This window comes from Saccopteryx leptura, chromosome 8 (genome assembly GCF_036850995.1).
Source record: "Saccopteryx leptura isolate mSacLep1 chromosome 8, mSacLep1_pri_phased_curated, whole genome shotgun sequence".
NCBI lineage: Eukaryota > Metazoa > Chordata > Mammalia > Chiroptera > Emballonuridae > Saccopteryx > Saccopteryx leptura.
The window spans coordinates 49,247,144-49,261,389 of NC_089510.1; the positions used below are offsets into that span (position 1 = coordinate 49,247,144).

A 14,246-nucleotide genomic window follows, 5' to 3' on the forward strand; every position below is an offset into this window, starting at 1 on the left:
AGATAAAAAAGTAACCTCCTTATAACTGCTTCTCTCCTCTCCTAACAACTTCAAAACGCCTAAGAAATCCCTGACCAAGTTCCAGTTGCTTACTATACAGCCCATATTCATTTGGAAAATTAAATACTAATAAAATCAGACAAATAGTAAACAATTACAAGGCTTACTCCTGTTGCTTAGTGATACCGGTGATATTTCATGTGAAAACAAAACGTTATCTGTAAAACCCATGACTACTTTGACTTGGAACTGTCCAAGAAGGAGCATCATAACTTTTAAGTTACCCAAAAACGTCTTAATATATTTAGTGTACTGTCTTAATATGTTTAGCGCACATTTACAGTGCTGATATGTTTTAGAAGTTATATCTGGCAAAAGGTTAATACTTAAAAATTCTAATGATTAAGAAAATTAAGCTTTATATTCTAAAATTTTTATACTTAGAATTCCATTTTCTTAAATTTTTTTTTTTTTTAACCAAGAGACAGAGAGAGAGAGGGACAGATAGGGACAGACAGACAGGAAGAGAGATGAGCAGCATCAATTCTTTGTTGCAGCACCTTAGTTGTTCACTGATTTCTTTCTCACATATGCCTTGACGGGGGGGGGGGGGGGGGAATATGCGTACAGCTGAGCCAGTGACCCCTTGCTCAAACCAGAGACCTTGGGCTTCAAGCCAGAGACCTTTGGGCTCAAGCTGGATGAGCCTACACTCAAGCTGGCAACCTTAGGGTTTCAAGCCTGAGTCCTCTGTGTCCCAGGCTGATGCTCTATCCATTGAGCCACTACCTGGTCAGGCTACACTCAGAATCCATTTTTGATGCAGCTGAATAAATACAGCACTACTATGATTCTTTTATTCAACTAACAGTAACTTTGAGCACTTAAAAATAAAATTGCTAATATTTTGAATTCTGGGAATATCTGTCTATGTTTTTATGTATCCATTCATAGCATGATTTTATGTACCTCACCCTAGCATGGTTTATGTTTTTAGCTTTATTTCTTATTTTCCTTGTCCTGGAGTCAATTCTTTTTATAATCAGAATTTTGGAGCTGGCAGCACTGAATATTCTTTGCTCCTACTACCTTTAATTATTTAAATGTAAAAACTTAGAGATAATGCCTTGACCAAGATCTACAATTACATAGCAAGAGACGGGGAACTGACTTTAGGTTTGACTTCTTTTTGTATGCAGTAGTTGGCAGGGAAGGTCATCAAGAAGACATGACCACAGGTTGGACCTAAGCAATTGGAGGCTCCCCCCGCCCACATGCTTTAGAATGTGTGCTGCATTTACTTTCCCTGCTCCCAGAAGTTGCTCCAAAGATCCATACAGCCTTGAGACAGAAATGTGGTGTGGCTATCAGGACTGACTATATGACTGACTTGAGGTAAGGCCTCCTCGGTACACGACTAAATCTAGTTAGGGCCTCTATAAAACGTTTTAAGATTTGGAGGGTGGGTGAGGAGCTCTCTCTACCTGTCTTGCCACCTAAGACAAGCCTGGTAATTAACTCCCCTTGCTTATTTAACCCACCACCTACCAATCTAGAGTGGTCTACCTTTTTCTTTGGTCTTTTTCTGCCCTCTATGTATGGGAGCCGGTTTCAGATTATATTTGGAAAGAGGTTGCAACCCAATAAATACTGGGTATTTTTATTGCCTTGGTTATTTATCATATACCAGTAATGTTCTGGTCCTCCTGGAACTGTATGTCTAAACTACACACAGAACTTTAAGTCAAGATATTAGTTTTTAATAGCTTCTGTATCATTCTACATACTTCTTCTCAGTAGCATGGCCAGAGCAGCAGAGTGGATCAAATAATTTGATGAAAAATGACAATTTTCATAAAGAATAGTAATTTAGATCTTAAAATCTTGAGTAAGTCAACACTGTCATTAGTACTCAAGTTGCCTGAACTAACACTTACCTATCCTCCTTTTAGTGCACTCATGAATTTCACAAGCTTTCCAATACCTAGAAAAATACAGCTTGCTTACCTAAAAAATTTACCCTTCTAGATTATTCATTAAATATTAAATAATTCTGACAATTCCTTTAGGACAGGGATCAGGAACCTATGGCTCGCGAGCCAAATGTGGCTCTTTTGATGGCTGCATCTGGCTCGCAGACAAATCTTTAATAAAAAAATGTTAAAAATATAAAACATTCTCATGTATTACAATCCATTTATTTCCTACCACTCACGTTCATGGTTGCAGGTGGCTGGAGCCAATCACAGCTGTCCTCCGGGACAACACCTAATTTTTATTGGATAATGCGTGTAATGTACACGGGTCGTTGTACGGCCCTCATGGAATTACATTTAAAAATATGTGGCGTTCATGGCTCTCTCAGCCAAAAAGTTTCCTGACCCCTGCTTTAAGAAGTATGAAAAGCTCCACCCCTTACTTATTTACAAAACAATTCATTTATTTATATACAAATCTTCTCAAGTTCATTCTTATAAAAAGACCTTTTATAAACATTTTTACTCAAAAGACCACAAACAAAAAACAGGCATAGTTACATAAAAGATTTACAGTTCAGTTTTTTAAAAAATGGAGGGGCACCTGACCTGTGGTGGTGCAGTGGATAAAGCATCAAACTGGAACGCTGAGATCGCCAGTTCAAAACCCCGGGTTTGCCTGGTCAAGGCACACACAAGAAGAAACTGCCAAAAGTTGATGCTTACTGCTCTTCCCCACCCTTTATCTAAAGTCAATAAATATGTTTTTAAAGAATGGAGGGGCACTGAGCAGTTTACAAGTTTAATTTTATGATTTGATTCATGTTCTACATATAAATCAAGAGTTCTTATTTATACAAATATATCCTTGCTATTTTAAATTATTATAGTCTAAAAACCAAAAAAGCCCCAAATCAAGGTTTATAGCAATTTGAGGATAATATTCAAAGATACCTCCTCACTTCATGTGGCTGAATTGCTGTGCCTGCTCTGTGTCTCGGAATAAAGCAGCCCAGAGGAAAGGCCCAGGACACAGAAAGGCAGGTAAGCAGATGACTGATCATATTTGTATGTATCACTATTTTATAACAAGAAAATGAGTTTAAAATTCACTGGTACAAAGATCATAGAACCTGCTGATCACTATAAATAATGATATACATATGTTTTATAAATAAGTAGTGTATGGCTTTCAAATAAAACAAATATAACAAACACTTTGATGAGCTGGGCTTCTAAAACACTTGCTTTTGTTGCCTATCCCCAACTTGTCCTCAGTCTTGTCTGCATCCCTTTTTATTGTGACACATTCCTACATGCTGTTAAAAATCTTTCTCTGGCCCTGGCCGGTTGGCTCAGCGGTAGAGCGTCGGCCTGGCGTGCAGGAGTCCCAGGTTTGATTCCCGGCCAGGGCACACAGGAGAAGCGCCCATCTGCTTCTCCACCCCTCCTCCTCTCCTTCCTCTCTGTCTCTCTCTTCCCCTCCCGCAGCTGAGGCTCCATTGGAGCAAAGATGGCCCAGGCGCTGGGGATGGCTCTGTGGCCTCTGCCTCAGGCGCTAGAGTGGCTCTGGATGCAACAGAGCAACTCCCCAGAGGGGCAGAGCATTGCCCCCTGGTGGACATGCCGGGTGGATCCCGGTCAGGCGCATGCGGGAGTCTGTCTGACTGCCTCCCCATTTCCAGCTTTGGAAAAATGAAAAAAAAAAAAAAATCTTTCTCTGATGCTTTTGTGCTCCTTACTCTTCCTTTTACTGTCCTTTTTTTCACTTGTTTTCTGAATCCCCTTTTCTATCTCACTGTCCACTTTCCTCACATCTAGATACTCTTGCCCCTGCACTCCAAGACACCCACATCTGTGTTAGTTTGCTTATTGCTCTCTGGCTGCCCTAAATATTCTATTTTTATTCTCATTTAAGCAGTTCTCCCTTCTTCTGGCCTAGCCAATAATCCACTACTGCTCTTTATCTCCCCACAAAACTACTTTTCTCTCAAATAACCCAGCTAAGTGGTAAAGCAGTAAATTCTTCAAACTAAATAATATGGATATAAATAGCTGATAATTTTTACTCACCCATGCCCAATCCTTGTATTCTGCCCTATGCCCACAGTGCTTGTTAAAATAATTTCACTTGTTAAAATTTCATACCAATTGGGTAGAAAATTGGAATCAGAAATGTTTGTGGTGGGGTTAATTGGAGACTCATCTTTAAAACATACAAAACAAACTATATCCCAATATATTTCAGCATTGGAATAGGCAAGGAACTGGTGAATAAAAAGAAATATCGATCCCTGTTGGAATTTCCTGATTCCACCTGCTTTCTAAAGCTTGCTTCAGTCATGTCCAAACTTTGAAATCCAATGACTGGAGTAAAGGGGGTGTGCCAAAGGCACGGCCTGGTTTCCAATGTCTGGATGCAGATAATACGTCAATCAAGGGGTCCTAGAACACTGAAGCTCAGTGCCAGAAAAATGACAGATCTGATAGTTTCCTGAGTTGTAAATCCAAGATGCCAGAGGTGCTCAAAGTTTTCTGTCTCTCATCTGTTCATCTTTCTTCTTATTCCAGCTAATCACAGAAATACTTCTTTTGATATATAAAAGTAATACTAATTACCATTTATGGCTAATTACTCGTGGCACAGTAACAAACATCAAATTGCAATCAGTGCTATTCTAAGCTTTAATATAACATTATATTTTATTTAAGTGTTTACTCTTCATAGCTCTGTTTATGGTGGCAGGTTTATCTTACTAACTAAAAGAAGTCAGATATAAAAGGTAACATATATGACTCCACTTATATGAAAGTGACTAATAAATCAAATGTAATTAGAGTGGTCCTCTCTTATCCACAGAGTGAGACCCCCAAGTGGATGCCTAAAACTGAGGATAGTTCTGAACCCTATACATACTATCTTTTTTCCCTATACATACATACCTATGACAAAGTATAATTTAAAAATTAGGCACAGTAAGAGATTAACAACAATAGTTATTAGTTAATAATAATCTAGAACTATAACAATATATTGTAACAAAAGTTACTGTGAAGGTGGTCTCTCTCTCTTTCAAATAGCTTATTGTACTGTACCTACCTTCTTGTGATATAAGATGATATACTGCTTATATGATGAGAGGAAGTAAGGTGACTGTGGTTGACCATGGGTGACTGAAACCGTGGAAAGCAAAACTGTGGAAAAGGGGGACCCAGTGTATTTCAAAAATGGTGTATGTGAACAGTGAAAATTAATCCAGAATTTTTAAATTTATTTTTTGTATTTTTTCGAAGTTAGAAGTGAGGAGGCAGTCAGACAGACTTCCGCATGCGTCCAACTGGGATCCACCCGGCATGCCCACCAGGGGGCGATGCTCTGCCCATCTGGGGCGTTGCTCTGCTGCAACCAGAGCCATTCTAGCGCCAGAGGCAGAGGTCACAGAGCCATCCTCAGTGCCTGGGTCAACTTTGCTCCAATGGAGCCCTAGCTGCGGGAGGGGAAGAGAGAGAGAGGACGGAGAAGGGGAGGGGTGGAGAAGCAGATGGGTGCTTCTCCTGTGTGCCCTGGCTGGGAATCGAACCCAGGACTCCTGCACGCCAGGCCGACGCTCTACCACTGAGCTGACCGGCCAGGGCTTAATCCAGAATTTTAAAATTTGGTCAAACAGTTTAATATCTTAGTTTTGATCAACACACAAAGTGCACATACACACTGAAAAGTATGTACCATGTGTGTCTGGCGATAAGGGGAATTATTCTCCAAAGATACCCATCATTAATACTATGTTGTATTTGGTTTTCTACCAAGGTGCTCATTGACAGAGACTTTCTTTCTTTGGTGAGAGAGAAAGAGACAATCAGTAAGGGAGAGAGATGAGGAGCATCAACTGGTAGCTGCGGCACTTTAATTGTTGTTCATTGATTGCTTCTCATATGTGCCTTGATCGGTGGACTCCAGGTGAACCAGCGACCTGACCCCTTGTGCAACTCAGCAACCTTGGGGTTTCGAACCTGAAACATCAGTGTCCCAGGTCAATGCTCCATTCACTGTGTCACCACCTGTCAGGCAACAGGGGCTTTCCTCAGTTGTGTATTGTGAGAAACAAAGTATTCATTGGAGGAGACATTTAGTATGAAAAAAATCTCAATCAATGTTGGTCTTGGAAACTTCAAGGTCACCTGACAAAAGTAAAAAAAGGAGGCAAAGCAATTTAACACCAACTTAAGTTTCTGATGCCAAGACTCCACTGTAATAAGTATTGGATGTCATTACATGCAAAAGCCTTTTAGAGACCATTTTAAAAGCAATCCAGCCTGACCAGGTGGTGGTGCAGTGGATAGAGCGTCGGATTGGGATGCGGAGGACCCAGGTTCAAGACCCCGAGGTCACCAGCTTGAGCGCGGGCTCATCTGGTTTGAGCAAAGCTCACCAGCTTGGACCCAAGGTCTCTGGCTTGAGCAAGGGGTTACTCGGTCTGCTGAAGGCCCACGGTCAAGGCATATATGAGAAAGCAATCAATGAACAACTAAGGTGTCACAACGAAAAACTAATAATTGATGCTTCTCATCTCTCTCTGTTCCTGTCTATCCCTCTGACTCTGTCTCTGGGGGGAAAAAAAAAGCAATCCAGTAAATAGTTATATAATACAGATAATAAACATATACCTATAGTACAAAAGAAAATAAAATTTGTGTAAACAGGTGCTGGTAGAATTTCCAATGCTGGCCTCACATAGATTCAAAAAGTATTTCCTATCAAAAAAATTTAGGTAATGTAAACTAAAGATCTATGATAGATGGTTCAAAAAGCAGCTCTGTTGATTACAAAGACACATATGTCAAAGATGTAGATAGGCCCTGGCCAGTTGGCTCAGCGGTAGAGCGTCGGCCTGGCGTGCGGGGGACCTGGGTTCGATTCCCGGCCAGGGCACATAGGAGAAGCGCCCATTTGCTTCTCCACCCCCACCCCCTCCTTCCTCTCTGTCTCTCTCTTCCCCTCCCACAGCCAAGGCTCCATTGGAGCAAAGATAGAGCATCGCCCCCTGGTGGGCAGAGTGTCGCCCCTGGTGGGCGTGCTGGGTGCATCCCGGTCGGGTGCATGCGGGAGTCTGTCTGACTGTCTCTCCCCGTTTCTAGCTTCAGAAAAATACCAAAAAAAAAAAAAGATGTAGATAAAGAGCTTTAAAAAACTGTTTCATTTTAGATATAAAAAAGTAAAATTCTTAAATTAATATTAACTTTATATAATATATAAATTTAAATACATTTGTGCTAAACAAAAAATTCTTTTGAAATCTTCTTAATGGGAAAACTGATTATCACTTTAGAGTCAAGGATTTATCAGTATACACGTTAGAAAAAAGATAAAAAATAGATCCACCATGAAACCCTATAGTGATTATTTTGAATGCTAAAGTGGTATTTTGGGAGTATTTTAATTTTCTCTATACTTTTTGTATTTTCAGCATTTTATTAAATCTACATGTATTATTTTCCTTTTTTTTTTATATGCTTACTTAATGATTTTAAAGAGAGAGGGAGAGCGAGAGAGAGAGACAGAAACATCAGTCTCATCAATCTGTTCCTGTATGTGCCCTGACCGGGGACTGAACTGACCACCTCTGTGCATTGGATGATGCTCTAACCAACTGAGCTATCTGGTCAGGGTTTAAATTTACACGTATTATTCTGATTAAAACAAAAGCACTATGAATTAAAAATAAAAATTACCTTCTTAATCATTCTAAAACTTATGACATGGAATCACAGAATCTTTACAAGAAACCAAGAAGAGTCTCCCAATCTAACCTCCATCCAAATTGAAGTAATCCTATCTACATTATTTGACACTATTCAACTTTTTCCCAAAGCAGAGATCAATATTTTGAAAACAACTTATTCCATTGTTAAACAACTGAAAACTTCATCATTCTTTAAAACTTTATTCCGTCTCTATTTGTGCCAGGAACTGAAGTTGTCTCTATAGTAAGTCCAAATATATACTGCTAATTTTTTGCTATTTTCAACTTTGCAATCTGGAGGGAAAAGTATGTTTACTCCCTTCATTAGAAAACAGTTGTTGAGGGATTTTTAGACAGCTTTCAAGAGTCCCTTAAGTCTTCACTTTTCCAGGCTCTATATTCATTTCTGCCTATTTGTATCTCCTATCTGGTATACATTAATTTTTTTTTAAATGGCATAGCCGGGACCTAAAATAATATTCCAAATGATTTCTGATCAGCCTTAAATCTAAATAGTCAGAGTTAACAGTCTCAGACTATCTGAACAGTTTTCTTTTATGAATATACTTTAAGACTATTTAGTAGCTATATCAGATTGACAGCTAAAGATTAGAGAAAACAGAATCATCCAAGTCTATTTTACTAGCAACTCATGTCTTCAAAATCTGTTGCTTAAGCAATGCATTTGTCCACATTCAACTTAAATAAGGGTTAAAAATTCACCTTAGAATAAAGAAAATATATCTGTTTCCTGGTCACAGAAAGCTCTCCATCTCCCCTTTACATTTTTTGCTTGACTAAGCTAACTAATCAGCCAATCAACTATTTACTGCACATTTTATCTATAAGAAATTGTACTCTTTTAATGTTCAGTTTTGAAAATAATCACATTGTTTGAGGCAGTGTGGCTAATTAAATAAATCACTTAATGTCTTTTTTTTTTCATTTTTTAAACTTAGAAATTAAGTTTAATGGGGTGACAATAAGAATGGTTAGGTTTCAGGTAAACATCTCTATAGCATCTGAACTGCTGACTGCACTGTGTGCCCATCACCAAAAGTCAAATGACACTTAGTGTCCTATCAGAGAAAAAAGAACAGTGAGCACAGAAGTGGTGAGGAAATAATGACTACCCCTGCATCTTTCAGAAACTAGCAATGCACAAACTCAGTTTTCCTTTTATTGTTTTCACAGCAGCAGCAATGACACCAAGCCCCAGAGAGGATGAGAATTTTGTTGTATCACTTACATAAGTTTTAAAAAAGAGAGCCTTCTAGTTCTCCATTTGTATGATATCTGAATTTATATAAATATAGCCATTAATTTATTTCTAGGTTTAAAAAACTTGACATAAATAAAGCCTTGGGAAACAAGAAATGTAGCATGTTCTAAATTTCAGATACAAACCTGAAGGTTAAACCGTACATTAGTCATATCAGTGAAATATCTGTAACTTCTCATATGCCAAAATTTATTATAATAAAATCTGCTAAAAATTAGAGAAGCTATACTTATTTGGAAATTTTTATCTGCCACTATTTTGTTCAAAACCATACAAGTAGTGGCCAAGTAAGCGGTCAGAAAGGATCTTTGACATTTGCATGTTCATTCTTGTCCTACAGACTTTAATCCCCTGAGTGTCTCTTCATAGCCATATGCAGCTTTCTCAGACAGTAAAAGAGCTAAGTGTCTAAAATTACCTTGAGTGGTGAAGTTGAAGAGTGCAGGTGTATCTCGCCCATTTGGTAGTTTGACATTTGGGTCCCGTAACTCATCAAAAAATGAATGTGCACAAGCTTCCAGTGGTGTCAATCGGGCAGTTGGCGTATACTCCAGCAGACGGCTACACAGTGCAATTGCCTCTGGTGGAGTTCGGGGTCGGAAGACCTGCAGTACAAAAAAAGGAAAATAACAATTAATGTTTTTTAATAGTATTAGCAATTTATCCTCTGAGAACTGAGTTAATTCCCACCACGTACAAAAACATGGTTGCATTTGTGAAAGAACCTTCTAGAATAAAAAGAGTTAACTGTATATGATTCACCACACTGGGGTGAACTGCTAATTAAAGACTACAGGAGGAAAGCTCAGAGAAAAAGCTAGGGGAAGTGACAGAAACTCTATATATGCTAGTCATAAAGCAGAACAATCAAACATGCACACAAAGTATGACAGGCACAAGACAAAGGGTGGTTCTGGAAGATTAAAAATGTTTAAAGGTTATATGAGTATGGTAGCAGGTAAAAACTTTGCCTCTTTTTTGTGATTTTTAAAAGCAGGACAATAGCTGATAATGGACAGCACTGTTTGAATTTGGCAATCACTGTCTTAAAAAAGAAAAACTATTTACTCTAAGTCTATAAATGTAAATGATTTGGTATTATCTCTTCAATAAACAGTACCTATCGTTATTTGAAGAAATTCTTGAATACCCAGAATTTGACATGAACATGGCCAAATTATGCTCATTTGTTTGCATACTCTAGTGTTTTAATCAGGAAGAGAGAAATGTAGTGTTCATTAACAGCCATTAACTCACAGAAAAAGTCAACTGAAAGCTATACTGAAGCAAAATGCAAACAAATTATTCTGCTTAAAGGAATAAAAAGCTTTCTGCTTATCTATGTTTTAAAAAACCTAACAATATATAAAGCTATGAAAATATATACTTTGTTTCAAATTATGAATATTTAAAGAATAAAAGCAGAAGGAGAAAAGAAATAAAAATAAGTGAGTAGACAGAAAGCCTGCGAAACAAACAAAAAATGAAACATATATCTTGATAGGAAGAACACAGAATCAAAGAGAAGGTGTGATAGTGGCAGTGGTAAAGGTAAACAGATGTATTAAAAGAACACAAGTGTATAAATGAAAGGAAATAGACTCACAAGTGAGAAGAAGACATGTAGATTGTGACAAGGCATGGAGAAGCCTGGGAGGCTAAGGTTTCCTAATGGGAATGGCTCAGGTAAATCTGGGTATTCACTAAAGGTAGGAGAACTAGTTACTATTATAGGGTTCATTAAGAGACTATAAGAGTAGTTTCTTTTTATTTTATTTTATTTATTCATTTTTAGAGAGGACAGAGAGAGAGAGAGAGACAGAGAGAGGAGAGAGAGACAGAGAGAGAGAAAGAGAGAGAGAAGGGAGGAGGAGCTGGAAGCATCAACTCCCATATGTGCCTTGACCAGGCAAGCCCAAGGTTTTGAACCGGCAACCTCAGCATTTCCAGGTCGACGCTTTATCCACTGTGCCACCACAGGTCAGGCCTATAAGAGTAGTTTCTATAGAGAAAACTTGTTTTCCCTTTTGTTTTTATACAAAGTTTGATATTAATAGATATTTTCCATGGAAACTGAGAAAATGATTTAAGTAGGATCTCAAATTTATTTAAGAATATTGAAGGTCTTGTCAATTTATTTGGCTATGATTGAAAACCCTCTGTAAGGTTAAAAACTGTTCTTTTATTCCTGAGTGATCTGACTTGCCTCAGTCAAGAAAACCTAACTATTGTATTATTTGAAATGTTTAGATCTTCTACTGCTCTTGGCCATTTGTTCCTCTTGTGCTCCCTACTCAAGTCCATAATCAAACTCATATGTAAAAGGAAACAGTAGGAAACCTCAGAAAATATTCTATAAAAATATTAAGCACTACTCACATATTTTATCCCTGAGTACAGCTTGCATTTATTGGACAGCATATACATTTAGTTTGCTGGCTGGTATAATAAAAAAAAATGCTTCTGCACCAATATGGGAGGCACATAAGTAGAATTAAAAGAAAAAATATCTCCTGTTAACATTCAAATATAGGATAGCTGAACAGTGAGTGTATTTCAAATTTTAAAATTTCATGTTATATTAATAAAGGTTTTGTGTTAAAGCTACTAATAAACCAGTATTAAAATCTTATTTCTGATTATTAAAATAAAAGTCATCCACATCTTTTTTGTTATCTTACAGGTTACAAGTAATCACCCATGTTAGTAACTAAGACACATAGTAGTCTATTTTGCCAGGGAACCCTACCTCATGGAATCAAAGAGTCAAAGACAATTTTAAAAAATTCATTTTAACAGCCTACATTAAAAACAAGACTTAACCTAACTTTTAAAAATGTATCTATTATTACTTTAAGCCCTTTGAAAGATTCCTGATGAGAAAAGCTTTGGTTCAGTACTTTAGATAAAGGTTTAAGCAGAAACTTATGTGAAGTCAAATATCTCCTAAAGTTCAGATTTCTGACCATGAAACAGGGTCTGGTAGCAGGCAACTTCCCAAAAGTATATGCCAAACTAGGAAATAGCTCTTCTGAATTATCTTTTTGTCTAAAGAAAAGAAAATCAATAACTACTGAAATTTGACTTTTAATAAAGAAGTTTCTGCTGCTGCATCTGTTCTTGACTCATTTTAATTGCTTAACATTCAGAATCTTTGGTTCCATGGACCTCCATCAATATTTATTCTTGTCAAAACGATGTTCAAACCCGAGGATTCCTAAAACTGCAGCAGATGTCAATAAATCACTCAGAAAACTGACAATCTAAATATACCATAAGCAAAATCTGTATCATACAGTGAATGAAAACAGAAATCAGAGCTACCTACATTGTTTTTACTGTTACATTTCAAGAATGAATAACTGTTAGACCTTTTAAAAAAGTTTTCCCCCTAGTTTTATAGACCTGCCCTGAAATTTTGGGAAAAAAAAATTAAGTACATACCCGCACTCCTGAGGTGAAATGTCCTGTTCCTGATGAATCCTAAAGATGATAATGCAGTGAAATAATCCAAACAGGGGAAGTCAATCCAAAAGAGAATAGTCCAGCAAGGAAAAATATATCCAATGTTATAAGAAATCCATGGTGTGGGGGGGGACATAGAAAATGTTTATACAGTTATAAACTTTAAACATCAGTCTCCACAGTAGCAAGTCCAAGTTTTAAAAATTATTTCACTACAGTGTATGCAAAAAATTTTTTGATTGCGCAATGGTGAGGCACAGTAAAGAAACATTTTAATTTTAGTTTATTATGTTCCAATGCCAGTGCATTTATTAAAAAAATACAAAACCAAAATAAGTTAAAATTAAAATGAAATCTAGAAGTAAAGTTCCCAAAGTAAAGTGTTTGGTCTTCTATGACCTGGATTCATCGTCCATTGACATGGCTGGGAGGGGGCATTTAAGACTTCTTTTAAAGATATGAGTTCCAGTATGCTAATTTTTCTCTAGCAACGTATTCCAGTTAGACAGTATAAACATTTTTTTTGCTAAATTATTAGTGATGAGAGGAAAGTAATAAATATATTTAATTTATATTACTATAAATTTCAAGCCAGATATTTTCAATTTGTGTGAGCTAAGAAGGATCAGGCCACCGCGGATTATTCTCCATTTTGGATTGACTTCCCTGCTAAAAGATATTTGCTGACGTTCTCATTATCTTAGGACTCTTCAGGAAATAAGACATATCTATCACCTCAGGAGTGCGGGTATAAACTTACATTTTCTACTGTGGGCTTTGCCCCCTCATACCCTTGCACCCATTATTTAGGAAAAATAAATATAAAACATTCTTTCTTTCTTGGAAAAAAATCACTGAAAAAAATCCTACATCTTTGAGCACTACAAATTCAACACAGTTCCATCTGCAAATATGCCCAATTCACCCACCAAAAGCTAAACAAAAATATATACAATAAACAATACAACTAAGGGACAGTCACAGTTATAGGTGACATGCAGAGTAATGTACACCAACACCTAGGCACAACGGAGCCAAATATGCAAGAGAGGTAGTAGGGTCTATTATGTCTAGGTATTGAGAACAAACAATGGCAGAATTCACCAGTAGCTGTGAATTCCCTTGGCTATTCTAAGAGAATTTAACATTCTTTTAGGATAGTTTCCAGTGGGGGAATTAAATATTTTGCAAAAATAAATAATCCGCGGATTACTTTTAGTCTGCAGACTAAAATTTAGTACACAGATTAAAATCCGGCCCATCAGAATAAAAATCTCTCATGAACTAAAACACAACCAGGTGACAAAAGTAGAAAACCAGACTAAAAAAACAGAGCACAAAGTAAGACTCAACTGGGCCAACTAACAATTAGTGCACAGACTAAAGATGGCCAGCCAAGTACGTCAGCAAGGCCATGAAGAGCCCAAATCACCCCTGTAAAAACTAAAAACAGAAGTAAATAAATAAAACAAAACAGAACAAAGTAAATATATTAATAACTGAAAGAAAGAAAAGAAAAAGAAAAAAATTGAAAAGAATCAAAACACTGACATGAACTTTCAAGTGATTCAAATACTACCTCACCTGTGCAGCAACACATTTTCTTAAATTGAGATAAACTCTCATCACAAATTCTAGTCCATAGAAGAAACTAACAGAAAAAATTAAGTGTTTCAAAAAGAAAGAATCTATGATATTGAACAAATGCAAAAAAGTCCTTAAATAAAGAATTATTCAAAGTAAATTTGCATTTGAATAACTCAAAAATGGTCAAGGCAATAT

General features: G+C 37.1%; 1 protein-coding gene across 4 annotated transcripts in view; it reads right to left on the reverse strand.

Moving 5' to 3' along the window:
• The window catches only part of GSK3B (glycogen synthase kinase 3 beta), a 207,564-nt gene that overhangs the window by 20,011 nt on the left and 173,307 nt on the right, over positions 1–14,246 (reverse strand). For 2 of the 4 annotated variants that reach the window (XM_066347731.1, XM_066347729.1), the window contains 2 exons: positions 12,444–12,482; positions 9,418–9,604 (listed from right to left, as the gene is read on the reverse strand). In XM_066347731.1, coding sequence (XP_066203828.1) covers positions 9,418–9,604; positions 12,444–12,482 — 226 coding nt within the window. The remainder of the gene's footprint in view (positions 1–9,417; positions 9,605–12,443; positions 12,483–14,246) is intronic. The other 2 variants (XM_066347732.1, XM_066347730.1) reach the window with 1 other exon arrangement.